The sequence below is a fragment of the Uranotaenia lowii genome, chromosome 3 (assembly GCF_029784155.1).
Source record: "Uranotaenia lowii strain MFRU-FL chromosome 3, ASM2978415v1, whole genome shotgun sequence".
Classification (NCBI taxonomy): Eukaryota; Metazoa; Arthropoda; class Insecta; order Diptera; family Culicidae; genus Uranotaenia; species Uranotaenia lowii.
The window spans coordinates 244,826,154-244,852,157 of NC_073693.1; the positions used below are offsets into that span (position 1 = coordinate 244,826,154).

General features: G+C 41.9%; 5 protein-coding genes across 5 annotated transcripts in view; 2 read left to right on the top strand and 3 right to left on the bottom strand.

Annotated features, from left to right (window-relative positions):
* The window catches only part of LOC129753253 (keratin, type I cytoskeletal 9-like), a 38,715-nt gene extending 18,297 nt beyond the window's left edge, over positions 1-20,418 (bottom strand). Inside the window, exon 1 of the mRNA XM_055749050.1 lies at positions 19,829-20,418. The gene's annotated coding sequence lies outside the window, so the exon portion shown is untranslated. The remainder of the gene's footprint in view (positions 1-19,828) is intronic.
* On the top strand, positions 6,964-7,500 carry LOC129753254 (uncharacterized). The gene has a single exon (XM_055749051.1). It carries the CDS (start codon positions 6,964-6,966, stop codon positions 7,498-7,500), a length of 537 nt encoding a protein of 178 aa, XP_055605026.1.
* Positions 12,664-19,071, top strand: LOC129753255 (uncharacterized). The gene has a single exon (XM_055749053.1). It carries the CDS (start codon positions 12,664-12,666, stop codon positions 19,069-19,071), a length of 6,408 nt encoding a protein of 2,135 aa, XP_055605028.1.
* A 409-nt stretch (positions 20,419-20,827) lies between the features above and the next one.
* On the bottom strand, positions 20,828-22,048 carry LOC129755718 (thioredoxin domain-containing protein 15). The gene is made up of 2 exons (XM_055752340.1): positions 21,886-22,048; positions 20,828-21,825 (listed from the first exon to the last, which is right to left on the bottom strand). The coding sequence occupies exons 1-2, from the start codon at positions 22,040-22,042 to the stop codon at positions 20,921-20,923; spliced, it is 1,062 nt and encodes a 353-aa protein (XP_055608315.1). The 5' UTR covers positions 22,043-22,048; the 3' UTR covers positions 20,828-20,920.
* A 730-nt stretch (positions 22,049-22,778) lies between these two features.
* LOC129756512 (small G protein signaling modulator 3 homolog) lies at positions 22,779-25,970 on the bottom strand. The gene is made up of 4 exons (XM_055753418.1): positions 25,697-25,970; positions 24,663-25,630; positions 23,764-24,601; positions 22,779-23,702 (listed from the first exon to the last, which is right to left on the bottom strand). Exons 1-4 carry the CDS (start codon positions 25,763-25,765, stop codon positions 23,163-23,165), a joined length of 2,415 nt encoding a protein of 804 aa, XP_055609393.1. The 5' UTR covers positions 25,766-25,970; the 3' UTR covers positions 22,779-23,162.
* Positions 25,971-26,004: the final 34 nt, after the last annotated feature.

Below are 26,004 nucleotides of genomic sequence, written 5' to 3' on the forward strand. Positions count from 1 at the left end.
ATGGTTAATTTTCTTAAAGCCTAAGTTGAGACAAATATTTCACCCGAAGACTGTAACTCGATTGGATTCGAAACAGAAAAGTTATTGCGGTTCAAAGGCCGCAAATTTTGTGAAACACGCAATGAGTACTTTTTACGCATTGCGTTTTATACGACAATTTTCGACCAAAATACAATCTTTGAACCGCAATAACTTTTCTGTTTCAAATCCAATCGAGTTACAGTCTTCGGGTGAAATATTTGTCTCAACTTAGGCTTTAAGAAAATTAACCATAAAAAACAATCAGCTAGTGATGAAAAAAGTTATTGATGAAAAACCAGTATTTTTCGTTCCTTCCGGGCAAAATACCTTAAAATTTTATTCAAGTTTGAGACTCAAGCAACCCCTCCCTATGGTCAGATCTCCCTGAAACTAGGCATGAGACCTTCTGGTAAGCTAATAAATAATTTTGAGTATTTGCAAGTGAGATTTATCATGTTTTATTCTTCCTATACTATGATAAGTGTACTGCAGTTCGTTAAATTATGAAAAACTACAAAAAATACTCTTATGGTAAAGTAGCCATAACTTCTTCAATTTTCAACTGATTTTGATAAATAACCACTTGAAATCTTTGTTTTAAATTGACATTTAAGCGCAAAAGAAAATCAGATTTTTTTAATGCTAACATCGAGTCAAAAACTTTCGTTGAAACAAAATTTTCTCTAAAAAAATGCGTTTTTTATAATTTTCTTCCTAATAAAGTCACTAATATCAACAATACTGTTGGTCAAACGCAAAAACAGTGTTCACATGATCGATAGAAAATTTATTCATCTTCAATATGCAAAAAAGAAATTTCAAATTACTGTTATGCCGTCCGAGATATTTTAATCTAAGTACAAGAACTTTTTTAATTTTTCCGAAATTTCATATTTGAAGCATAACTCAAAAACGGTTCTACTGAGATTTTTTTGAATTTCATTTTCGGATTCAGCGCCCGATTTTACATTGGAAATGACCTTCAGTTTACTGAGTTCAAAATTGCTGTAAACTAGTGTAACCATCGAACGATAAGTGAATATAATGCACATTTTTTGATTTTGAAAAAAGGGGTCGATTTTATAAATAGGATTTGAATAGGTGTTGCGAATTTTCAAACGCGTTTTTCTCGTTTCGAGCTAACTGCTAGTTTCGCCCATATTAAATGTTACGCTAGATTTGACCGATTTGACAGTTCACTGCGGAATATTTTTTCACTGTGGTGAGTTCACGTTCACGTTCGCGTCCAAGTTCACAGGAACTGTAAACCGGGCTTAAGCGGGCTGTAAGCGAAAACTTAAATGTAGATCACTGAAATGTCTGCAAATTTTCTCTGATAAGCCAAAAGTGTTGCCTAGAGTCACATTAAAACCTCACCTCAAACAACAAATTTTTGCTAGTTCCAGAGCTCCTAAGCTGTATATCAGGTACCGAGACAATGAGACGGATAATTTCTGTTAGACGACAAAACTTGTTAAAAACCTTATTTCAAACAAATTGCAGCGGTTGAATCCTATAACATTTCTGCTAGTGGCAAGGTCCCTAACAGGTTAAAGTATGTATTTGCTGGTTGTGGTAAAGCAAGACTCTGCTCCTGTGGAAAACAACAACAATTTTCAAAACAAAAACTTTGGTTTTTCGCTGTTTTCAAAAGCATAAAAAAAGGTATTCTTATATGTATATTTCGCAATCTACGATCTTAACTAACCGATTATACTAGCAGACATTCCAGTAAACACGTTTTTTAGTGGCACAAAAATAATCAAGTTTTGTTAATTCCGAAACAATTTTATCCACCAAATTGCCTCAGTTTCTTTCAACAGAGAAGTATTGGGCCAAAAAGAAGCGGAAACTGAAGGAGGAGGTTGCAGCCACTCAAAATACAGAGTCTATATAGTATAAATATGAAAAAATATCAATATCATGACTGAAAAATGTGTGCGCCGGACGATGGAAGATATCAAGAATAAAGTAGAAATATTTCTTATAAAAAACTATTGATATTTTTTTTCGTTTTTTTCCATGAATAATCATAAAATTACCTTTATTTCCATCATAGAAAATATTTCGATCAATCTAATGGTTTTGATATCAACCAAATTGGTCAATATTCGCGGCCAGGGTAACGCCAACAAACTACTGGTAAAAGTAGGTTCAGATATCCGAAGCGGATATCTGAAAAACTGTTTTTGAAAATATATGTAATCTATTTTTATTTATAAAACTTGAGGGTTTCAACTGCTTGAAATAAACTGATTTCAAAAACTGTGTATGCTGGCATTCAGATATTTCATGAAAATATTTTGAACAGAGACCTATAAACTGTTATATACTTTTTAAGAGAAGTAACAGCCACAAAAAATCAATTAGTCTGTAATATAAATATAAATACAAATATAAATGATTTTAACCATGGTGGGTATTTGAAAATAAAATAAGAATTGTTGTAAAATAATAACCAACTAAACTAGGAAAGTAGGTACGGCAACAACAAACAACTTTACCCCGAGAGTCGAATAGGATTCCAATCCAAGTCCAATTTTTAAATCCCGATTCCATTCAATATGGTTTTCCGAGGAAAGAAAACTGTGCGCTGTTGTTTTTGTTGTCTGACTGGAATTATTATTCTTGTTTTTGTTGCTATTGATGCATGTGTGGTGAGCAAAACACACGGCTGGCTGGCTGACTGGGAAGAGAATGGTAGAAAGAAACACCACCTAAACATGATGATGATGGTGGTACCTACTGATGATGATAATGATGGTGCTGTCGAAAGTTTCACACACACACACACATACACATGGGTGAGTAGGGTTGGTTACAGATGGGTTGGTGCAACATAAACCCCCAACATGGGTGACAGGGTTGCCAAATGTGTTTTTTTTTTAATTTCGTAAGAAATTTTAGCGTAAAACGAACGTTAACGAAACAATTTTTGAATTGATTCAAAAAATTTAAAATCCTCAAAAAGTTACGACAGTTATCGAGGTTTGATCAACTGAATGTTTGTTTACGATCAGCAATGACTTTACATCGGCATTATTTTAACGAGTATGCACGACGATGTGGCGACTTTTCGGCACACGGCGCATCACGACACGATGAGAAAAGAGAGCATAAAACATATTCTACCTCCCAACCCAAACGACGACCGTGCCAAAAACGGACAAACCAACACATCACTTCGCCGCCGACATCCATGATGTTGGGTTTCAGCAGCCGAGCTCGGTTGATGTTGCTGCCTTGCTGGTTTCATTGGGCTTAACGGTGTTGGTGTAATATCAAAATGGTGGACGTCATTTTTTCCCCATTTCTTTACAGAAGTAGAAGCAGAGCAGAATGTACTGTGTTTGCCATACTGCCTGAACCGATCTGACTGAACTGAACTGAACTGTGGCCGTATAATATAGGGCATGGATGGGCCCGTGCAGAGGTGTTTGGGTTTGTCGGAATCGAGGTGGGACGTGAAGACTGAAGACGCATCATGGCCAGCAAAGAGCAGCAGCAGTTCAGGTATGGGCGAGTTCGGTTGGCATGACTGCTGCTGCTACTGCCAGACAGCAGAAGTTTAATGTCTGCCCATTCTCTGCCTCTGCTTCTTGGTGGCCGTGATGATAGGCTAGGAATCGGGTATCGGGAATGGGGACAGTGGTTGAAACTCTAGGCATGAAGGGGTAACCAGAAGCAATAAAAATTTGTGACCAGGCCAGGGAATCGATTCTTCTTCAGTGCCATCACCTTTTCGGGTGGGGGGACCACATATTTTACTGTTCCAAACAATATATTTATCGTTGAACTACCGTCACACGAAAATAGAAAACGCAGATGTTACTGAAAAAAAAGAATGAGTCTAAAGGAAAGGAAAATATTTACCAAACAGCACGAGCTAGACTGCATTCGAAAGCTGCATCTAAAATCCTAGTAGTAATCCATATTTGATAATCCAATCCTGGGATGATTTGATCCACCATTTGCAAAAGGATATTCCTAATTTGTTTTGCTTACTTCATAGAGCACTTTTATTGCATCAAGACATAATGCATTGTATATTTCGATACACATAAAAATATTAACATTTTCACTTGAGGCAGCCTTCTTTCGCCTAAACTTGTTAGCAAACTTCATATGTACAGACCACACTATCTATTTTGATTATTAACTCACTGTCACTTTAAAATTTCATACCGATATTTGTTTTCGTTTCAATTTCGAGTTGGAAAAAGTCAAGTGTCTGTCGAAAGACAGAAGAAATCGACGCGTGGGCACTAGTTCCTGTTTCCTAATCGGATATAATGCAATCGAAATCGCTCGAACTCAGTCTCGAATTATGAAAAACACTGCTTACACGATTCATGTTTCGGTTTTCGGTGCAAAAAGCTACAAAAACAGAAAGTTACCGTGGTAAATCACGGACTGGATTCTGAGATTCGATTCGCAACACCGCCGTGGAATATCAAAAATATACCAGTGAAATCATAAAAAATAAAAAATTTCTTAGATTTCGATAGAAATGCGCTCGCTCACAACTGTAAACACCAATATACTGAAATACTGACACCAAAAATCCATCTCTGTGCGAAGTGCGAGGCGTGCGAGGCAAGCGCGCTGTCAAAACACACTCACACAACGACTGGGGAACATACTCTTTAATAAAACTACTACCAGACCAGAGCGACTCGAGCGCCTATAATAAATCCCTACATTTCGCACCTTCGACAGGGTCGGATTAAAAATCATACTTTCACGAAGGTGTACCTCTCTCAACAAGCAGCTCAAACTTGTGTGCGTGGCCGCGACATATGTCGACCGACATCTGAAAATATAATTATGATTCATACTACACAGCCAAACGAAGAATGACGGAGATACTGATTACTGTGTTGCTTGCTCAGCTCGGTTCGCTGGGTGGCTGACGACGACGACAAGTGACAATCATCTCTGGTTAGATGGTGTTGAGCAAGGAATCAGATCGGTAGGTAACAGAACAGCAGACCAGCTAGGGATAGTTTTATGATGAGGAAAACGAAGACGAGCGCGCGGCATACACCTCTACTGGCTAGCCAACATGAGAACGAACCGCATGACGGTCCGACGGAGAGATGCAAAGAGTCTATTCACCTTTGGTGTCTGGACACTCTCGGCTGCAGTGCTTCCAGATTTTTTTTTCACACGTCCCTTAAGTTTGCCACTCTGGGTCCGTATGTGCAGTGGGTCGAATATTGGTAAACACCGCCAGTCACTCTGGATGTCAAGAATACGTTCCATAGCGTCAGTTGTTCAGAGATCTCGTCATCGTTCCTTAGAATGATGATTCCAGCATTTCTGTACAATCTGGTGGAAAGCTACTTCCACAATCGCCATCTACAGTATATATAACCAGTGAGGGACCAAAGAAACAAGAGGTCTCAGCTGGTGTTCCGCAAGGGTCAACACTTGGCCCGATCCTATGGAACGTTGCGTATGACGAGCTACTGCGGATAATTCTCCCAATGGCGGTAAAACTGCTAGGATTTACGAAAGACGTCATTCTCCTCGCAACGGCTTCCTATACAGAGGATGTGCAGCTGCGTACTACCGTAGCGATACAACCATTGGAAAAATGGATGCGCACTAGGAGCATGTTCACAAAACCGATATGGTGTTGATCACCAACCTGATCTTATTGCAAACAGGTACCGTTGCAGTTTGACAGTGGTTTTCAAATGCCCAATAATATTGTACCTGGGGATGATGATCGACGACCGAATTAGCTTCATGTCCATCTCGGTTTTGTTAGGGGAAGCAATCTATTGCTACGAGAACTAGGACGCGACAGAATACTATATGCCAAGGACAAATCGATTTCTAACTAGCCTCTACTGTGGGGCAGTTTAAAAAGAGGAAGCCAGATCCCGGAGATAGGGAGTTGGATTGGGAGAAAACTCGGTGAATTGGACTCAAATACGATTCTGGATAGTTGCGGATCCCCCTAAATGGGTTAAACCCCTAAAAACAAATATAGTTACGGATGCTTCCTTAAGTATCACTGCCGGTTCGAACACGTGGTTTTGCCGCTCTGTCCTATTTATGGTGATATGGAGAAAACACCCGAATATGTGGTATTCGTATGACTAAGGTTAGACGTGTTACGTGCGGTGTGTTACTTTGCTCTGTAAAGTAGTTCCACCTCCCCGTGGAGCAGAGTGGAAACGTGTCTGCTATATTGCAGATGTATGGCCGACAGAACTACATCACTGCAGGAGGGATCGAAGACCCCTTCGTCGGAGTCCAACAGGCAGTCGAGGAACTCCTAAGCTCCCCGGAGCTTCAGGACCCTGAGACCCCTGCGGAGCTAGCGGTGGCAACGGCGGGAATGCAGGACCTTGTGGATTGTGTTAGAAAGAAGTCTAACACCCACAAGGAAGTGCGGGAGAAATTCGACAACGTGATGGCGATGTTCGTCAAGGCGAACAGAGCGGTGGTGAGCCTGCTCACTGCACCGGAGTGCCGGAAGAAGGCATGTAAAGATGTGGTGACCCCTCTGCGGGCGGATACAATTCGGCCGAAAAAGGTCAGCGTGGCAGATGGCGAAGGCGAGTTTACCGGAAACGGCAAACGGACAAGAGGGTCTCCAGGAGAGACGAGGCCAGGAGCCTTGAAAAAGCGTACCCGGGATTCTAAGGTCCGGCAGGATCCGGGCTTAAAAGGGAATGAAGGGAAAGGCCAAGTTCCCGAAGCGCCAACCGGGCAAACGGTTGAGCGCAAAAGGAAAAAGGCCACGAAGGCCAAAGTCAAAACCGAGTTCAAGCCCAAACCCAACAGGATTAGGGACAAGGGGGAGGCGTTGGTGATGAAAACACCAGAAGGAACCTACGCCGATGTCCTCCGCCAGTCGAGGACAAGGATAGCCTGGTGGGCCTAGGAGGGGATGTCAGCAAAATCCGCCGAACACGTTCCGGCAAGATGATCCCCGAACTCCGACGTGGCTCGACGGTAAAAAGCGCGGAATATAGTGCGCTTACCCAGGAGATAGTTGGCCAAACTGCGGAAATCCGAGCCCTTAGCACCACGGTTACCGTCAGGGTGAAAAACCTCAACGAGATAGCCACGGATGTTGAGGTTAAGGATGCGCTGAAAGATCTGTGCCAGATCGGAACAGATCCCAAATCCGGGACACAGGTGGCTTTCGTGAAACTTCTGGTTGCAGCAGCAAATGCAGCACTTGAGTGTGGGCGGCTAAAGGTAGGCTGGTCTATCTTCCAGATAGCCATCCCCCAGCAACCGGAAAGGTGCTTCCGTTGTGTGGAATATGGGCACAAAACATTCGCCTGCAAGGGCACAGATAGGACTGCCTTGTGTTGGCGGTGCAGTGAAGCCGGCCCTCATGCGGCTAGTTGCACCAAACACGCAAAGTGTCTTCACTGCGGTGGAGGACACAGGGCTGGCAACCCTAGGTGCCCCGCCTTTCAAAAGGCGTCGGCTGCACCTTCGCGGGTATAGAAGCGGTCCAGCTCAACCTCAACCACTGCCACTCAGCACATCAGCTGTTGTGGCAGATGGCATTTGAGGCTGGATGTAGCGTTAGATGCAGACCTGTATCGCAGGACCTCGGATGGCAGTAATTGGGTAACCGATAGAGCCAAACTGGCCGCGACATGTGTTACAGGAAGATACTCCATACAGGAGGTGGTGTCTGCTGGAGAAGAAGGCTGATAGCCAAGGTCTACAGGATCTTCGTCTGTAGCTGCTACGCCCCCCTGGTGGTGGTGGTCTCTGGTGAGGTTCGGCGTCATGATGGACAAAATCGTCGAAGGCCTCACGGGCAGGAGTCTTGTTGTCATAGGCGGGGACTTCAACGCGTGGGCCGTAGAATGGGGTAGTCGCCTTACCTTCTACTGGAAGCCCTGGCAAGGCTGAACGTAGACCTGTGGAATGCAGGCGATACAAGGACCTACGACAGGAATGGGAGCGAGTCCATCATCGACGTCACCTTCAGTAGTCCGAGCTGGACGAGCGACTGGAGGGTAAGCGATGCATTCACCGATAGCGATCACTTTGCGATTCGGTATCGAGTGGGCACAAGTACGCGGGCAGTTAGCAGAGGTACGACACTAGGAGCACGCCTCTGGAAGACAACACAATTCGACCGAAACGTCTTTGTCGAAGTGTTAAATTGGGAGCGGAACTTGGAAAACCTGATCATCTATCTGTTCGACAACTATTTCAAAGATATCTAGATCAAATTCGACCTTCATCCAATTCAATATCAAAGAAGCAATTTCAAATAGCTTGGAAGCGCCGAATACCACTATTCGGTACATCTCTAGTATTTATAATCTTTCTTGAAAGATCATCGACCGAAAAACTTTTGAAAAGATGAAGGTTGCATGGAACTCTTATAATAAACTTACGTTATCTTATAGAGATACGTCACAAACATCATTTCATATTTATTCCATCATCAAACAGCCAGTAAAGTGAATAATATAGCGCAAATAGAGGAAATCAAATGATCAAATTATAAAAGAATAGCCAAATATGGGACAGCTTTGCGGGTACATTCAATACGCATGCGAAATATACTCGCAAGCAGGGCCGTAGGAAGAATCGACTCATGGGGGGGGTTTTAATGACTAATTTTTACCAACGATTTTTTGCCCAACAACAAACGAGTAAAATAAAATTAAAACATATAATATTTGTAACTATATGATTATTCAAGTTTTATTTTTTCAAGTCTTATTATTTAAGTACTCATTAATAAATAGTTTTCGTATGAAATCGTAACTTTAGAGAAGACACGAATGCCACAGGGATGGTTAAGTATCATTAATAAAACCTTGTTCTAGATCCTTAGCCTAAAGGGTGAGCTAACATTTTTTAATGAAGCCTTTAGAAACAAAATATGAAATTTGTTTCCAACGATGGCTAAAATCTCTGGATTTGTTTAAAAGTTTGGTAAATTAAAATTATTTTATTTGAGCATAAAATATGTTTCATTTAGGGTAGCCTTCAATTTCTGTTCAAAAAAAACTTATTCTACACTCAAGTTAAACAAGCTTAATCTTCTCTAATCTCTTTTGCCAATTCCAAGATTCTAACCTTTGATGAAAATAAACCAAATTTTCAGAAAAAAAAACAGTAAGAGATAAAAAAAAATCGAATCAAATTTGCTTCATGCAAACTTGAACTAAATTTATGATTTTAGTTTGAAATTTGGGTCTAAAAACTGCAATATTAATAATAATAAACAATACACCGAGAAAATAAAGAATTTAAAGCAATTGACGAATTGACAAGCAAATTTTTAAGATCATGTTTTCTTGAATTTCTCAACAATTTTATGTTGATTGAAAAATTCATTCACAAGCTAAATCTTTTTCTGAATTGAAAATCTGAATTCTAAACCTGCATTCAAACATTGAACTTTTAATCTGTTCAGAATTTTCTATACCATTTCTGAAGTGTACAAAAAAGTCGATTTCCGAATCTTAATTCCAGATTAGAATTTTATGAGCTAAGTCTTAAAGCCCTCATCCATGAATCTATTATTTAAATACTGTAATGCTGGTTTAATCTTTATTTATTATTTCAATTATTTATTTTGAATCTGTTTTGTGAATCTGATTTAAAATGTGAATTTAAAATGATGAAACTGAATCTGAGTTTTCTAATTCTGATCGCCACTTAGAAGCTTTAAATGTTTAAATTGTTTGTTAGAATAAAGTTTAAGAACTTCGAATTTGAATAGAAAACAAAATTCTTCTTTTTTTTCATATTCGAAAAACTATTACCAAAATATTGAAAATGCATGTGATTTTCGAAAAACAGGATTCAAATTTGATATGAAATACAAAACCGAATTTGAACCAGGATTTCAAAGCAGCTTTTTATTCCTAATTTCTTATCATTATTCGAACTGAAAATCAAGAATCCTAATCTTGATACAGAATCAGAAATACGAAAATATTTCGAATTACAATTTTGGTTATAGGAATATCCAAAATGGGTTTAATTTAAAATTTTATTTTCAGACCTGAATTGCTATGAGAAGGTTGCCAGATTGCCCTGTTTTATCCGGATTGGCCCGGATATTTGATATTAAAATTTGGAAAAAGTCCGGTCTTACCCGGGCATTATTGGAAAAGTCCGTATTTTGTCCGGGTTTGTTCTCATTCTCATTCTTAAATCAAACTTAAAAAAAAAACAAATTGTGTTGTAAATGTTTTTCTTTATGCGTCTAAAATTTTTGTAGCAAGTTTCAAAGAAATAATCATGAAAGGTTTTTTTTAAGTTTTTTTTCTAGATTTTTGATTAATAAAGGAAAAAAAAAAGATTTTTGATGAGCAATTCCTAGGCTTTGCCCAAATTGCCCTGTACTGACTGGATTTTGGTCGAAAATTTTGAAATCAAATACCCGGATTTTGCCAGGTCTTATATAAAACAACCCGAATTTGCCCGACCCGGATACGTGCCGGAAAAAATCTGACAACCATATTGTATGAACAAGTGAGAAAATTTAGCAAAACTGTAGCAGAATTTTGAACTTGGGATGGGTTTTTGAGGTTTTTGCGTAAGTTTTTAGTCCAGATTGTTATCTACTTTTAAATATTTTTGCTCTATTTGCATAATTTGAAATTTTGAATGTACAGTATAATACCTCGCTTGCTTTTCTGGACCCTCATGGGGGGGGTTTAACCCCCAAAACCCCCCCCGTTCCTACGGCCATGCTCGCAAGGGTGTCCTTTAGGGCTTGGGATATAGCTCAGATGGCAAGTCAGTTGCTTTGCCGATGTCCGTGAGTTCGAGCCCAAGAGTAAACATCGATCACAGTTGTACCGGATAAGTTTTTCAATGACTTGTTCGCCAACTTCATCGTTGATCTAAAGCGGGCCATAGACTACACAAATGGCCTGTACAAATTCGATGATTTCACGACGATTGTTTGATCTATGCTCGCCCACACACTATACAAACATTTTTCATGCGAACACAAACGATTGCTGGCGAAAACAGCAACAGCAACAATAAAAACCATCTCCACCCCGGCTGGGAGGATGGTTTGTACAAAATATTTCGACCCCGAACGATTTTACTCCTACAGTTTGGGCGCTCATTCAAGCAGTGCCATACACTATGCAAATCGTGTTTACAGCGACAAAATTTCATCGAATTTCATCGCATTTGTACAAATGTTCTGTAGTCTGTGGCCCGCTTTAAGTCGCGAATGGCATGAAGATGTTAAAACGACTATAATCGAAACAAAAAAAATCGCAAGGCTTGTCCCATCATTATTTTCTCCTCTGCATCAGCAAGTTCAAAGCAAAAAAAAACAATAGACGATATTTTAAAAGATTTCTAGAGTTTGTTTTGATTAAGTTGTATAAGCCACCTGACGTGTTTCGAGAAAATCGCTGTTTAAGTTTTGTAACCTCTTTTTAATTCTACTATTTAAAATATCGCTCGGAATTGTCTATCGTTATGTGATACGAAGATAGATGAAAATTTGGCTAGTGTATACGATTCAGGCATACATTTAGTCGTTAAGTAAACATGTACTTATGACATGACTTTTGGCATTTTCTATTTGTTTCTTCATAGATATTAAGGTAAATTTTATTTTAATAGATATCTATGAAGAATGAAATAGAAAAGATAAAGTTTTGACCGAGAAATCCACAAAAGATGATGAAAATTGTTAAAGCCGTTAATCTCGATTCGTTATTTTTACATAAATGGGACAGTCTTCTCGGTGGCAGTACAGGATTCGAGTTTATTCTGTTAGCATGTCCAACATGAGATGTTGTTTCGATTAAAATTAGAATTTTGTACAATGCTAAATGTCAAATCACCTTCCAATCAATCTGAATTTTCAAGATGTTTCATATGACGTAATGAAAGCTCACGCGAGCAATGCTTTTGCATTCAGTTTGTTTAATTTACGCCAGCATCGATTGTTGGAAACTGGCACCCCTGCCTAAGCACTTTCCGACAGGCCGCTGACAATTGCAGTTCAGTGGCTGATCATCGTCGAGAGGATACGTCATTCCTTTTCTGTTTGGCGGCACGCGAGTTGGTGAAAAATTCACCGTCACGTTTGAAAATTATAATTCCGTTATTTAAACTAGAAAGTTTAATAGTTCTAAGTGAAATTACTGGAGTGTGATATTGATAGTCGTATTGAGCGATAGGAGTCGAATGCCAATATTGCGCAAAAAGGTACAAGTAGTTAACATGCAAATTCATCTTGTTCCTAACCTTACATTCTGGTTCCAGCAACCTAATATTCCGGTTCCGCACAACTCAGTAGTACAACTGATGTTTAGTTGTGGAAAGCATTCCATTGTAATTCCGTTTATTAAAAAGAAACTAGCAGGTTTAAAGTTTATCACAGAGGTAATTTCTATTCTAAAATTAAAAATTGAAATATGTCCTAAACTAAACCTAAAATTACAGCACACACATTGAACTTAACCTAAAATTAAGAAATCGTTCGGGTGTTAAAACTAGCTGTACACTGAATATGTAAGTAAAATTGTAATTGGAAAAGCCTAAACATGCAACTAAAATTTAAATACAATTGCAGCTTGAAGCTGTGTAAACTGCTCACAAGATCAGCGTATTTTTATTCCACACACCCGCAACAATTCTTCAAGATATTCAATGGCCGAATTCACGGAAACCATCCGGACCAGCACTCCAGTGCCAACAACGGAGCAGTTCAACTGCGTCGCCTGCGATAAACCGGACTCCATGTGTGACATGGTGCAGTGCGACACCTGCGATCGGTGGTGGCACCAGCTCTGTGCCGGCGTGACGAATTCGATCGAGAAAGTCCCCTGGAGTTGTCGGGACTGCATTCCGGCTGGCAGCGCGCCTTCTATAAAATCATCACGCGCGCGCCAGGCCTCCCTCAAGTTGCAGCAGCTCGATGTTCAGCGTGCCTTGGAAAGCCAGGCCAGAAAAGTAAAACTCCAGGCGAAATTGGACGATATTGCCGCAGACCAGCAGTATGTACAGGATCGGTACAATCTGCTGCGAGAAAACAACGAAGACGACGATGAAGAAGAAAGTGTTAGGAGCCAAGGCAGTCACAGAGGCAACCGCCTACGAGTGGAAAACTGGCTCAACCAAACACAAGTTCCAAATGTCAGTGCAGCAAAACCGGGCCTGACAAGTGGTCAGCCGCAGCCGCCGATGAGCAGCGCGATCACCGAGCAACAACCGAGGGAAGTCCTCACGAGGATACAGCAGCAAGGTCGAAGCACTGGCGCGTATCCGAAAAACAGCGCAGGAAGAAATCCATCCGCATTTCTCAACCAAAATGTCCAACCTTGGCCAGATAACCAGGAATGGAATTCCTGGTCCGTCATGGGTGTTCATCAGTGGGAATCCGTCCTGCTACAAAAAGGCCGTTTACAAATGGAGGGTCCCAAAACCAAATCGTTTGGTATTCAACAACATTCAACAGGAAGTGCCAACGTAGGTGCTAGGTCGAGTCAGGAGCACCTTGGTCTTGAATATCAGCCGTCGAACCAGCCAAATCCGGTCAGCCGGGCAGCAAAATCCAGACCTACTTTCCCATCACTAGTTCCGTTGGCCCCACCTCTTGCCGCACCAATTCAGCTTGCCTCCCAGGTCGATGCGGGGATTACCACCGGTACCTCAGGACAAATTCCAACTTTTACGAGATCCGGTTGTCATTCAGCCCCTCGGATCACACCAGCAACTAATCCCTCGGATCAATTCGAGCCGGAAACGCCGAGAAGAAACCCGTCGCATCCGTCGACGAATCCAGGGGCACCAACCGACTTCGGGCATCGAGTGCCAAATCAGTCCAGCCATCAACAACGTTTTGCCCAGCAACCGTGGCAGCCGATCAACAACAGACAACAGCCAGAAACAAGTACGGTACCACTTCCACCCTTCAGGAACCACATCAACGAACAAGGTAAGACTGCTCCAATGTATGCCCCAAATGAAAATGAAATGCCTGCCCCTGAATATGACCCCCTCGAGCCTTTAATGAACCAATTAGGCCTTGAGCCAAATGAACGCCCACAATACACCCCATTTATAAATACCTACCAACCATCTCAATCACAACTTGCGGCACGACAATTAATGGCCCGCGATCTCCCCATCTTCGATGGCAATCCCTCTGATTGGCCAATATTTGTGAGTACTTTCACCAACACCACCCTCGCCTGCGGTTACTCTCCCGTGGAAAATCTAAACCGTCTACAACGCTCCTTGAAAGGTGCTGCCTTAGCAGCCGTTCGCAGCAAGCTCATGCTCCCTGATGCTGTTCCGCTCATCATGAAGACTCTTCGCGCCTTCTACGGCCGTCCCGAATCGCTTATCAATTCCCTCTTGGAAAAGATCCGCGTCTTACCAGCTCCAAAGCCCGAGAACCTGGGGTCACTGGCCGACTTTGGAATGGAGGTGCAGAATCTTTGTGACCACATTGAAGCAGCGAATCAACAAGCACATATGAACAATCCCTCTCTCTTATCGGAACTTGTTGAAAAATTACCGGCGTTTGCTGCATATCAATGGGCAGTCTACAGCAGTGGTTTGGCGAGTGTCAGTCTACGAGAATTTGGTAATTTCATGTCGGATTTGGTCAAGCATGTCGGTAAGGTGACAAAGTATCGTGGGGCGTTAGTGAAGGAAGACAAGCCTAGGGCGAAGCGTGGCGCTTTACACACACATTCAGAAACACCAACTACATCGAAGGAGGTCGCTGTTCCGAAAAAGTGTTCGCTTTGTACTCAAAATCATCCTCTCAAAGATTGTCCGAAATTCAAGTCGTTGGATGTCGATGGTCGTTGGCATACGGTGCAAAGGGAAGGTATTTGTCGCAATTGTTTAAACTACCATGGTCGAAGGACGTGTCGCAGCAACAGTCGGTGTGGAATCGAAGGCTGCACAACACGTCATCATCCTCTGCTCCATTCAAATCGCTCTTTCCAAAACAAGTCATCCGCATCAACATCCAATAGTCGATCAAATCCTACTCCAACAGCTCCGGTGCAGAAAGCACCAGTATCCGGTGAATGTCTAACACATCGTAGCCCAGAAAACAAGTTTCTCTTCCGTATACTTCCGATAACAGTTCATGGTGCAGGAAAGTCAATTGATACACATGCCTTTGTTGATGAAGGGTCCTCTCTCACACTTGTTGAGCAATCTCTTGTTAAAGAATTAGGTGCGAAGGGAACTCCACGAGTTTTATGTTTGACATGGACAGGCAAAATATCTCGAACTGATAGAGAATCGGAAGTTTTAGACTTGACTATCTCCGGCCAGAACAACATGAAAGTTTGTTTGAAAGATTCACGTACTGTCAAGAACTTATCCCTGAGCAAGCAATCTCTCGATTTTTCGCATCTTTCCGAACAATTTCCGCACCTGAAAGGGCTTCCTGTCGCTTCGTATACCAATATAACTCCTCGTTTGCTCATTGGTTTGAACAATCTCAACTTAACTGTCCCATTGCGCATTAAAGAAGGCCAGCCAGGAGCGCCTACAGCAGCAAAAACAAGGCTTGGTTGGTGCTTGTATGGCGGAGTAGCGGAGAATAGCTCATTATCCATGGTCAACTACCACACCTGTTCATGTACGGCCGACAATTCTTTGCACGATCTAGTTCGGGATTATTTCAGAAGAGAGGACGTAGGTGTATCACCTGCGATACAGATAGAGTCAGATGCTGACACAAGAGCACGACGTATTCTGCAGACAACTACGTCACGATGTGGTGATCGATTTCAAACGGGTCTACTCTGGCGATTCGACGAATTTGAACTTCCGGACAGTCGCCCGATGGCATACAAACGCTGGGAATGCTTGCAACGTAGAATGAACCGTCAGCCTCAGTTGCGACTCAATCTTGAACTGCAGATAAAGAACTACATCGAAAAGGGCTATGCCCACCGTGCAACTGAAGAGGAGCTGATCGATTCCGACCCGAGACGCACTTGGTTTCTTCCGCTTGGAGCGGTCATCAATCCTAAAAAGCCGGAGAAGGTGCGCATGATATGGGACGCTTCCGCCACCGTAGACGGAATTTCTCTGAACACAATGCTATTGAAAGGCCCTGACGAACTCAATCCTCTACCTTGGGTCCTATTTCGCTTCCGGCAATTTCCCGTGGCCATTTCAGCGGATATTGCGGAAATGTTCCACCAGATTAGAATCATCGAAAAAGACAGGCAAGCTCAGCGCTTTCTCTGGAACCCGGATCCACAAGGTCAACCAGAAGTTTACACCATGAACGTAGCTACCTTCGGTTCCACCTGTTCTCCCGCATCTGCGCACTACGTTATGACTCTGAACGCCAAGCAAAACGAAAAACAATATCCCAGGGCAGTAGAGGGAATAGTTAAAAGAACCTACGTTGATGATTACGCAGATAGTTTTGAGAACGAAGAAGAAGCGTCACGAATAGCGGGTGAAGTCAAATTGATTCATGCCAAGGGTGGATTCAACATAAGAGGCTGGATGTCTAACAGTTCTAAGGTCCTCGAAAGCCTCGGAGAAGCCGAAACCTCACAGCCGAAATCGCTAAACTTGGAGAACCCAAGGGGTTATGAACGCATCTTAGGTATGCACTGGACGTCGAAAGAAGATAGCCTGGGGTTCTCGACCATTCTACCTCCAGATATCAACGAATTGCTAGCCACCGGTAACCGTCCGACAAAACGACAACTGCTACGATGCCTTATGAGCTTCTTTGATCCTCTCGGGCTCCTTGCAGCTATCATTCTCCATGGGAAGATTCTCCTCCAAGATGTCTGGAGAGCAGGAACGCAATGGGATGAGCCAATAGACAACAATGCCTTCGAAAAATGGTTACGGTGGACGAAATGTTTCCCGAAGATTGCCGAAATTTCCATTCCTCGCTGTTACTTCCAAGAAGCATCCCGGGAACTTTATCAAGATCTTGAACTCCATATTTTCGTTGACGCAAGCGAAGAAGCTTACGCCGCTGTAGCGTATTTTCGCGTCTCCACTCCTGAAGGATTTATCTGCTCTCTAGTATCCGCTAAAACCAAGGTAGCCCCTTTAAAACACTGGTCCATACCTCGTCTTGAGTTGCAAGCAGCCGTGATAGGAGTTCGATTGAGGAAATTCATCGTAGACGGACATTCACTGAACATTCGACGCACCGTTTTCTGGTCTGACTCAAGCACTGTCCTCGCATGGATTCGTTCGGACCACCGACGTTACACCCAGTTTGTTGCGTGTCGTGTAGGCGAAATACTCTCGAACAGTGAAATCTCCGAATGGCGTTGGGTCCCTTCGAAACTCAACATTGCAGATCATGCTACGAAGTGGTTCAACGAGATTGAGATCCAACAAGATTCCGCTTGGTTTAGCGGACCCGAATTCCTGAAAGAGTCCGAAGAAAACTGGCCTCAACCTAGATCGTCTACGACTACTACTGAAGAACTCAAGATACCCTGTCTCGTCCATCAACTTTCTGAAACTCAAACAACTGTCGACTTCACCAGATTTTCTAAATGGGAGAGAGTCTTAAGAACCACTGCTTATGTGAACCGTTACATTGCCCTCAAGACAAACCGTGTGAAAATTTTTCCAGAACATCTTGGTCAGCAGGAACTCCGTGATGCCGAAAATTCACTGTTCGGGAATGCCCAATGGTGTTCATATCCTGCCGAAATGAGCGTTGCGGTTCACAATCGAGGAAAATCGACAGAACAACGAAATGATCTACCGAAACAAAGCATTCTTCGCCAAATGTCACCGTACTTGGATGAAAACGGCGTTCTTCGTGTCGACAGCCGTATCGGTGCAGCAAAACGTGTGTCAACGTGCACTAAGTATCCAGTGATTCTTCCTCAATACCATCGACTAACCGACTTGATCATAGACTTCTACCATCGAAAATACATCCACTGCAACTTCGAAACCGTCGTCAATGAGTTGCGCCAGCGATTCTACATTCCCCGTATTCGACAAACAGTGAAGCGTGTCCTTCGACAATGCCAGTGGTGTAAAATCTATAAATCCAAACCCCAGGTTCCTCGGATGGCACCTTTACCGGAAGCAAGACTTGCCGCATATACTCGTCCCTTCAGTTACACTGGTCTGGACCTATTTGGACCAATATTAGTGAAGTCTGGGAGACAAGCGTTGAAAAGATGGGTCGCTCTCTTCACATGCTTGACCATCAGAGCTGTGCACGTAGAGGTCGTTTACAGTTTGAGCACCGAGTCGTGCATTATGAGCATTCGTCGTTTCATCGGAAGGCGAGGAGCTCCAATCGAGATCCATTCAGACAATGGGACAAATTTCCGGGGCGCTGACAATATCCTGCAACAACAAGTCCGACAGTTCCACGAAAACATGGCAGTCACGTTCACCAACGTGGATACGAAATGGGTATTCATTCCACCAGGCACTCCTCACATGGGCGGTTCGTGGGAGCGCCTGGTACGCTCTGTGAAAACAGCGCTAGAGGGGAGCATGATTCCGGGAAGAAAGTTGGACGACGAGGCCTTCTACACACTGCTGGTAGACGCTGAAGGAATCGTCAACAGTCGACCGTTGACCTACTTACCCATCGAGTCAGAAGAAGCAGAAGCACTAACTCCCAACCATTTCCTGTTGGGAAGCAGCAATGGTGTCAAACAACCGGAGTCGGGACCGATCAGCGAAGCCAATGGGTTGAGAAACGCGTGGAGCCAGATAAATCTACAGCTTGATCGCTTTTGGAGTCGTTGGGTGCGCGAATACCTCCCGACCATGACGCAACGGTCTAAATGGTTCGGTGAGACGAAACCGGTTCGTTTGGGAGACTTGGTTGTTGTAGTAAATGAAGCAAGGAGAAATGGCTGGGCTCGAGGGCGGGTGTTGGAACTGGTTCCTGGGTCAGATGGGCGCATTAGAAGGGCAGTCGTGCAGACAAATAAGGGACTCACTCGTCAATCTGTTGCAAAGCTAGCAGTCTTAGAGGTCGCACAAGGAGGAAACCCTGGATCTAACACTTCAGATACCAGTGTTACGGGAGGGGGGATGTTGGAAACTGGCACCCCTGCCTAAGCACTTTCCGACAGGCCGCTGACAATTGCAGTTCAGTGGCTGATCATCGTCGAGAGGATACGTCATTCCTTTTCTGTTTGGCGGCACGCGAGTTGGTGAAAAATTCACCGTCACGTTTGAAAATTATAATTCCGTTATTTAAACTAGAAAGTTTAATAGTTCTAAGTGAAATTACTGGAGTGTGATATTGATAGTCGTATTGAGCGATAGGAGTCGAATGCCAATATTGCGCAAAAAGGTACAAGTAGTTAACATGCAAATTCATCTTGTTCCTAACCTTACATTCTGGTTCCAGCAACCTAATATTCCGGTTCCGCACAACTCAGTAGTACAACTGATGTTTAGTTGTGGAAAGCATTCCATTGTAATTCCGTTTATTAAAAAGAAACTAGCAGGTTTAAAGTTTATCACAGAGGTAATTTCTATTCTAAAATTAAAAATTGAAATATGTCCTAAACTAAACCTAAAATTACAGCACACACATTGAACTTAACCTAAAATTAAGAAATCGTTCGGGTGTTAAAACTAGCTGTACACTGAATATGTAAGTAAAATTGTAATTGGAAAAGCCTAAACATGCAACTAAAATTTAAATACAATTGCAGCTTGAAGCTGTGTAAACTGCTCACAAGATCAGCGTATTTTTATTCCACACACCCGCAACATCGATAAAAAAACACTTTGATAGAAAAATCGATTTCCGAACGTGGTAAAAGAAAATAAAACATTTTTGTTGATTTGTTTTCAAAACACTTACCTGTTCGAATAAATTTCGACTAAACCGGCTACACTGTCCATTCGCGTTATCTCGCTCTGCAACAAACTGTTTTTATGTATGCGTATACACCTTTCAGTGCACTCCGGAGTCCCCTTTTAACTTTCCCGTTTCATTCATTCTATGATCATGTATGGTAGAGAAAATTAAGGAGTTTCAAATTTTCCCTTGAGTTTCAGCGCCACATAACTAGGTTACAATTAGGTTTAAGCCTTTGAGGCTCGATTCGCATCACACAATTTTTCCCGTCGTGATTCAAAACTTCCAAAGGAGAAAAATATTTTCACCAGACTGCTTCCCAGAGGAATGGGGCAGTTTTTACTTATTCCGGTTCGGTAGAGCAAGCGAGACAAAACACGACCGAAAATGTGGGGCACCGCACGGTGTGCAAATCAAGATTTGCACCTTCGGACGCGGATTTCGCACCAAAACTTATATCGACCGAGTCACAGATGGGATCATTCATACACGAGAACACAATTTGACCCGAAAATCGGTAATTTTAACAGCGTTTTCACACTTTTCACCACGCCAGATTGAAATTTGGCCTGAGCCAGACTGACCAGAAGGGACACTTCTTTCGAACGAATGGATACGCACACAATCACATGCTAGATGTCGCGCAACATAAAAATCAAAAAACATTTGTATACCCCTTGGAACAATAGAATGATTCAAAGTAATAGTTAGGTGAAAAAATAAATTCCAGAATACTTTCGAGAACAGGCCATTCTAAAAATTGATATTATAATCAAACAAAACCATAAAATAGTCTACAACTAAAACTTGAATACTGTTGTAAAAATTAAATATCCTACACACTGACAATCAACTAAGGACGAAAGAGAAAACTGTACCGATCACTTAGAATTATATGTAATTATAAATAAAAATCCTGAGGTAGCAACTGGTTTGCCACCAGGTGTAAAAAACACGGTATAACCCTACCATAAGTGAAGAAAAATTAAAAAAAAAATGCGATTTTTTCTTTAATTTATTTTTTATTACTTTTTAGTTTATCACACATAATTAACAAAATATTTAAACAATACTAAACCGATTTTTTTTATCAAACTAACGATGGTGAGCTTCCGATTCCCTCCAATTTCGCTTGACCATTTCGACTATCTGCACGTAAAAAACGGACTTGGTAAAATAGTAGCACCCACACACTACTATGAAAATCCATGCCACATAGAGCCAGTAGTCGGTTTTCTTCTCGACCTTGTTGGATAACGGTCCCTTGAAATCATCCGAAATGTAGTGCGGTACTTGAATGGTCATCTTGTGATTAGCCAATCGAGGTTCTACGCCACTGTGCTTGGTTACAAATTTGACCAACGACTCCAACGTTATTTCAGTTTCATTGAACTTTATAAGTGGCCGACCTTGGTGAAAGAACATGATTGTCGGTAGCCCAAGGATACCGAATTCGGTGTTCAGATAGTGGAAGTTAAAGGCATCGATTGCGGCCACCTTGAGGTCGGGAAAATGTCTAGCCAATGCATTGTAATGTGGTGCCATCAACGCACTGTGAATGCATGTTTTGGTATAGAACAGCATCACGACACAACTTCCGGCCTGAGAACGCTTGGTCGAATTTCCGTGAGGCGCCAGCGTGCTTATAACTTCTTTGAGCGAAGTGATAATATGTAGCGTGCCATTTCCTTTTGCTAGAATGCATTTGACCTTCAAAGGGCGCTTCCTATAGGTATTTTTTGAATCCCCATCGGCATCTTCTATTTCCTCATCGTCTATCGAACAAAAGCGTTTGTCCTTGTAGGTAATGAAATCCAAAAAGGAATTACGAGTGTAACCTTCGGAAGAAGAAATCTCCTGTTGTTGGTGTTGATGAGGTTGATCTTCGCTTGGTTTCGGACTTTCTCCGCCGAAAGGTTTATAATCCAGGAAATCTCCATTAAAGATCTGCGCGTACAGTTCCAAACCACCAAAACGGAACGCAGAGCAACCTTGAATTACTGCAATAGCAGAGAATGGGTCATATTTTTTAGTTGATTTTAATGAAATCCAATACTCACCGATCAAACAACTCACAAGGACTTTCAAGAACAGCATTTTATTGCGAGAGTGGCTGCATAAATATGGAAATAATTCTGAAAAACCTACGTGACCTTTTGAAGTAGTTTTCAAACGATTGCAAAACTTTTTTAGCAAGCCATGCAGGCTCCAAAACATCGATTTTTTCACCTTTATTTGTAAATAAACGATGTTAAATGCTTACACTGAAAAGTACAAACGCTGAAAAAATGATAAATTTTACCAAGAAATTGCTTGATGAATTAGCTCCTCAAATTTGGGTTCGGATTGAGATATATTAAAGTGCCTAAATTTGATTATGAATTAAATTCAATCATTTAACGCGTTTAACCCTTCATTTCATATAGTAACGAATTTGCATAAGATTTTATGTGATTTTTTTTTCATCCTGGATGTTGTGTTGATCGTATTGACGTATAACCACGTATAACGTTATTTCCATCTGATTGAAATTATTGAAAATATAAGAATAAAAAATAATGTTCGGAAGTATCGTTTTTTTTGTTTTTTTAAACCACTGGCACTAACAGCAGTATAGCAAACTTCATGACCAAACAAAATCGTCACCCGGGACGATGCATATAAATTATGTGCATCTTCCTGCGGGTGACGATCTTGTTTGTTTAGGAATTAAAGGTTTGTTACTGTGCCAGTGGAAAACAAAGAAAACGCTATAAGTGTACCAATTTTTACCAACCATTAAATATCTTAACCTTTCTTTTACCTTAACTTATTCTTAAACTAGTTATTGGTTGAAATTTATCAAAGGTAATTTTGCTATATTTGTATGCAAAAATATCTGCATTCTGACCCTGCGTCACCTTTTAAAACTGATTTGCAGTTCTCAAAGGAATGAAAAAACTAGTTCTTTTTAATTTCTTTATTGTTGATGGGTATTTAATCATAATCTTCCAGTTTCATTATTACATACATATATATTTTGGAGAACACATATTTTAGAACCCAGCGTTAAAATGCTACACTTGCAGATACTGTTTGTAAAAAACGAGGAATGCAAACTTTAAAACTTCTTTAGTACGACTGAATATTTTGTCTAATAGGTACGAGTAGTTGATATCAGTTTTGCAACTGTGCGTTAAAGATTTAAATTAAAAAAAAAAACATAAAAAGCTTTAAACAACATACAATACATAACAAAGTTCACGGATGGTTAAAACACACATATTCGTAATAAATAAAATCTATGCAAACAAAAAAAAAAACAAAACTTTGTTTAGCTAGCTATTTTATACAATTTCTAGAGATCCCAAGAGAACAGATGATGCTTGACTAGCATGTCGCGCACACCGTCTTTCAAGGGTTGACTTTGAGTGGCCTCTCGTTTGGCCGGCAATTCCCAGTCCGGGTTGAGGTTGAATGCAAACTGCGACAGAAGACGCAGTTCACACTTTATTTGCACCCATCCGGGGGAATAGATGAAGCTCCACGGTTGATACCATTTGTGGACAATTTCCGTGCAACTGCACAGCACTTCCATCCACAAATGAAGCACCTGTTCGTTCAAACCTAGACAAATAAGAGATCGTAGTTTGACATCCATTTGGGCGTGGGCTGCATCGTGTCCTTGATTGACTGCCTGAACGCAACGGTACAAGAGTTCTTCGGGTGTAAGAACCTTACCATCTTCATCGAGTCGATACGTTTTGCACAGAACCAATCGTGAGTAGACTGATTCAAAATCTTTTTCTACCTCCCGAGTTGCTGCCTCTTCAATGAATAGCCACGGGTGACATGGGCCACCGAGAAACGAGGGACGCTTCATGCCATGTTCTAGAACCTGAAAAGAAAAGAAAAAACAGTCATCGAGGAGCTTCACACATTTCACACGGAATCCATACCTGCTTGATAGTTGGTGCTAATGTGCCTCGCACAAGATCGGTAACCGTTTCCGAAATAGCGTCATCACCGGCACAGCTATACTGCTTGCTTCTTTCATCCAGCAGTTCGACAAACTTAGCAGGAAACCAACCACGTAATCCATTTAATTCACCAACCCAGCAGTGTTCATCTTTCTGACTTATAATCGTAATGATGTCGTTCTTACGGAAACCCAATTCATCATCGTCATGACGTTCAAAATCATGCAAAGCCTTAGCACGGCGGCTACGAGTTCTCGATACGTTAATGTAGTTCTCGTGATCTTTCGCATGGCTGTCCATACTGTAGTCAGGAATCAGCTTTATGTGAGCGCTGAGCTTTGGTTCGATGGTTAAAAAATGTCGAGCTACTTTAGAAATAGCTTCCCGCAAGTCTACCAATATTTCCGTTTGCCTTATGTTTTTGTTCTTCAGATCATCATCGACACCATCGTTGCCAAACAAAATCATTTGCAGCATTGATTTGGATTTTTTCATCTGTCGACGAGCCAAATGTTGTTTGGGTAAGTTCGAGGCGGCTTCCGGATTTCCTACAAGCCCTCCCTGATCAGCCATCAAATATGCCAAATGGCGCCTACGGTGTGTCTCAATGACCATAGGCGAAAGAGAACCGCCCACTTCCATCGAAATCGAAAACAGATGCTCTACATCGTCGATGTCTCCGGGTATGTCCGATAGTGAATTGAAAATTTGAGCTGAATTTTCAAGATTTTTCATTGAGGATTCTTTAATTTTTAGCATTCCCAGAGTTAATTGAAACAGTACAATCGAACCATCGTAAAAGAACCAGTCCCATATTCTGTAATGAGATAAAATTGTTAATACAATCTGATAATGTTTGCTTACGCGGGCCAAATAACCTTAGCAAGATCTTCATGTGAACCACACTAGCGAACAAGGTGAGAAACCAGTGCAGCGTGATTAGTGATAGTTCAATGTCATGGCTTTTCAATGTCTCGTCCACCACCGTTAGATAGTTGCCGATCAATGTTTGCATGACCTTTTGGTCCGCTTGGATACCGAGCAAAGTAGAGGAGTAGTATGATGCGGGTAACAAATCTTCAACGATGGTAGCCATCATCCAAAATGCATCTTCTTCTTCCTGGAGCAGTAAAAGTGAAGCAGCAATAACTCCCGTACCCTGACAGTAGCCAATGTCCGGGTACAGCCAAGCAATGCCTCGCAATATTCGGCGTAGCCTAGGAACACCGGTGCTGTTCATTGAGCTGAAACAAGCGTTCGTAGGCATGATTCTCAACAAATCCTTCTCGATTTGTTTGGAGGTCATCAGAGCGTCATTAGACGATGCCTTCACGATGTCCTGGTACGACGTTTCCGACTTTAGTTTCTTCTGCAGAGCTCCGGACATTCGCATCCACATCTGGGGACGCAAGGAGTGAGGAATGCCAGACCGGACCATATTCTTAAGCTTTTCGGTTCTCGGCAAAACAACATCAACATTGTCCCACGTGAGCTCGGTGGCTTCTTTATTGTGAGAAAATTCCAGATGGGCAATCCATTGCAGCCGTTGGGCCGGATCTTCCATAAAAGGAATACTGAGCAGTTTGTTGGAATTTTGTTCCGGCCCATCTTCTTCTTCCACACGGAAACCAAACTCGTCAAATCTGTAATCGGGTTGGTGATTAGGAGGCTCATCCTTTTCTGGCTGACCCAATTTGGCTAAGATGTCTTGCGGCCACATTGAAGGGGTAAGGGCCGAAAAGGGACCTCCTGCAATCGGCCGAAGGCTCTCATCCGCAATGTGTAGACTCTCCGTAAGCTCCACCAAATCGCCGTCGTCTTCTGATATCGCCGTTTCAAGCTTTTTCTAAAATTCGTAATCGATAATAAGTATTGGAAACAAACCACCCACGCATGAAAATGGAAACCCTACCATATGTTCATCTTTGCCAACATAGCCTTCGTGATCTCGGGCACCGAACAGAGATTTGGCTACATCCATTTCCCAATGAAAACCCACCAGAACTTTCCACTTTTGCTTGTACAATAGTCTATCTACACGCACAATCAATGGGGTCGATAAATAGCAGCACAGATTAAGACGTAAAAATGTTTTTGGGAAAAACTTTGAGACCACACACAAAACAGAAAGCGAAAAGAATCCAAAATTTTCTTTTTGAAATCGGACGTAACTTTTGAATCTGGCGTATAAAAACGATTATAAACACGGTATGGTTTTGT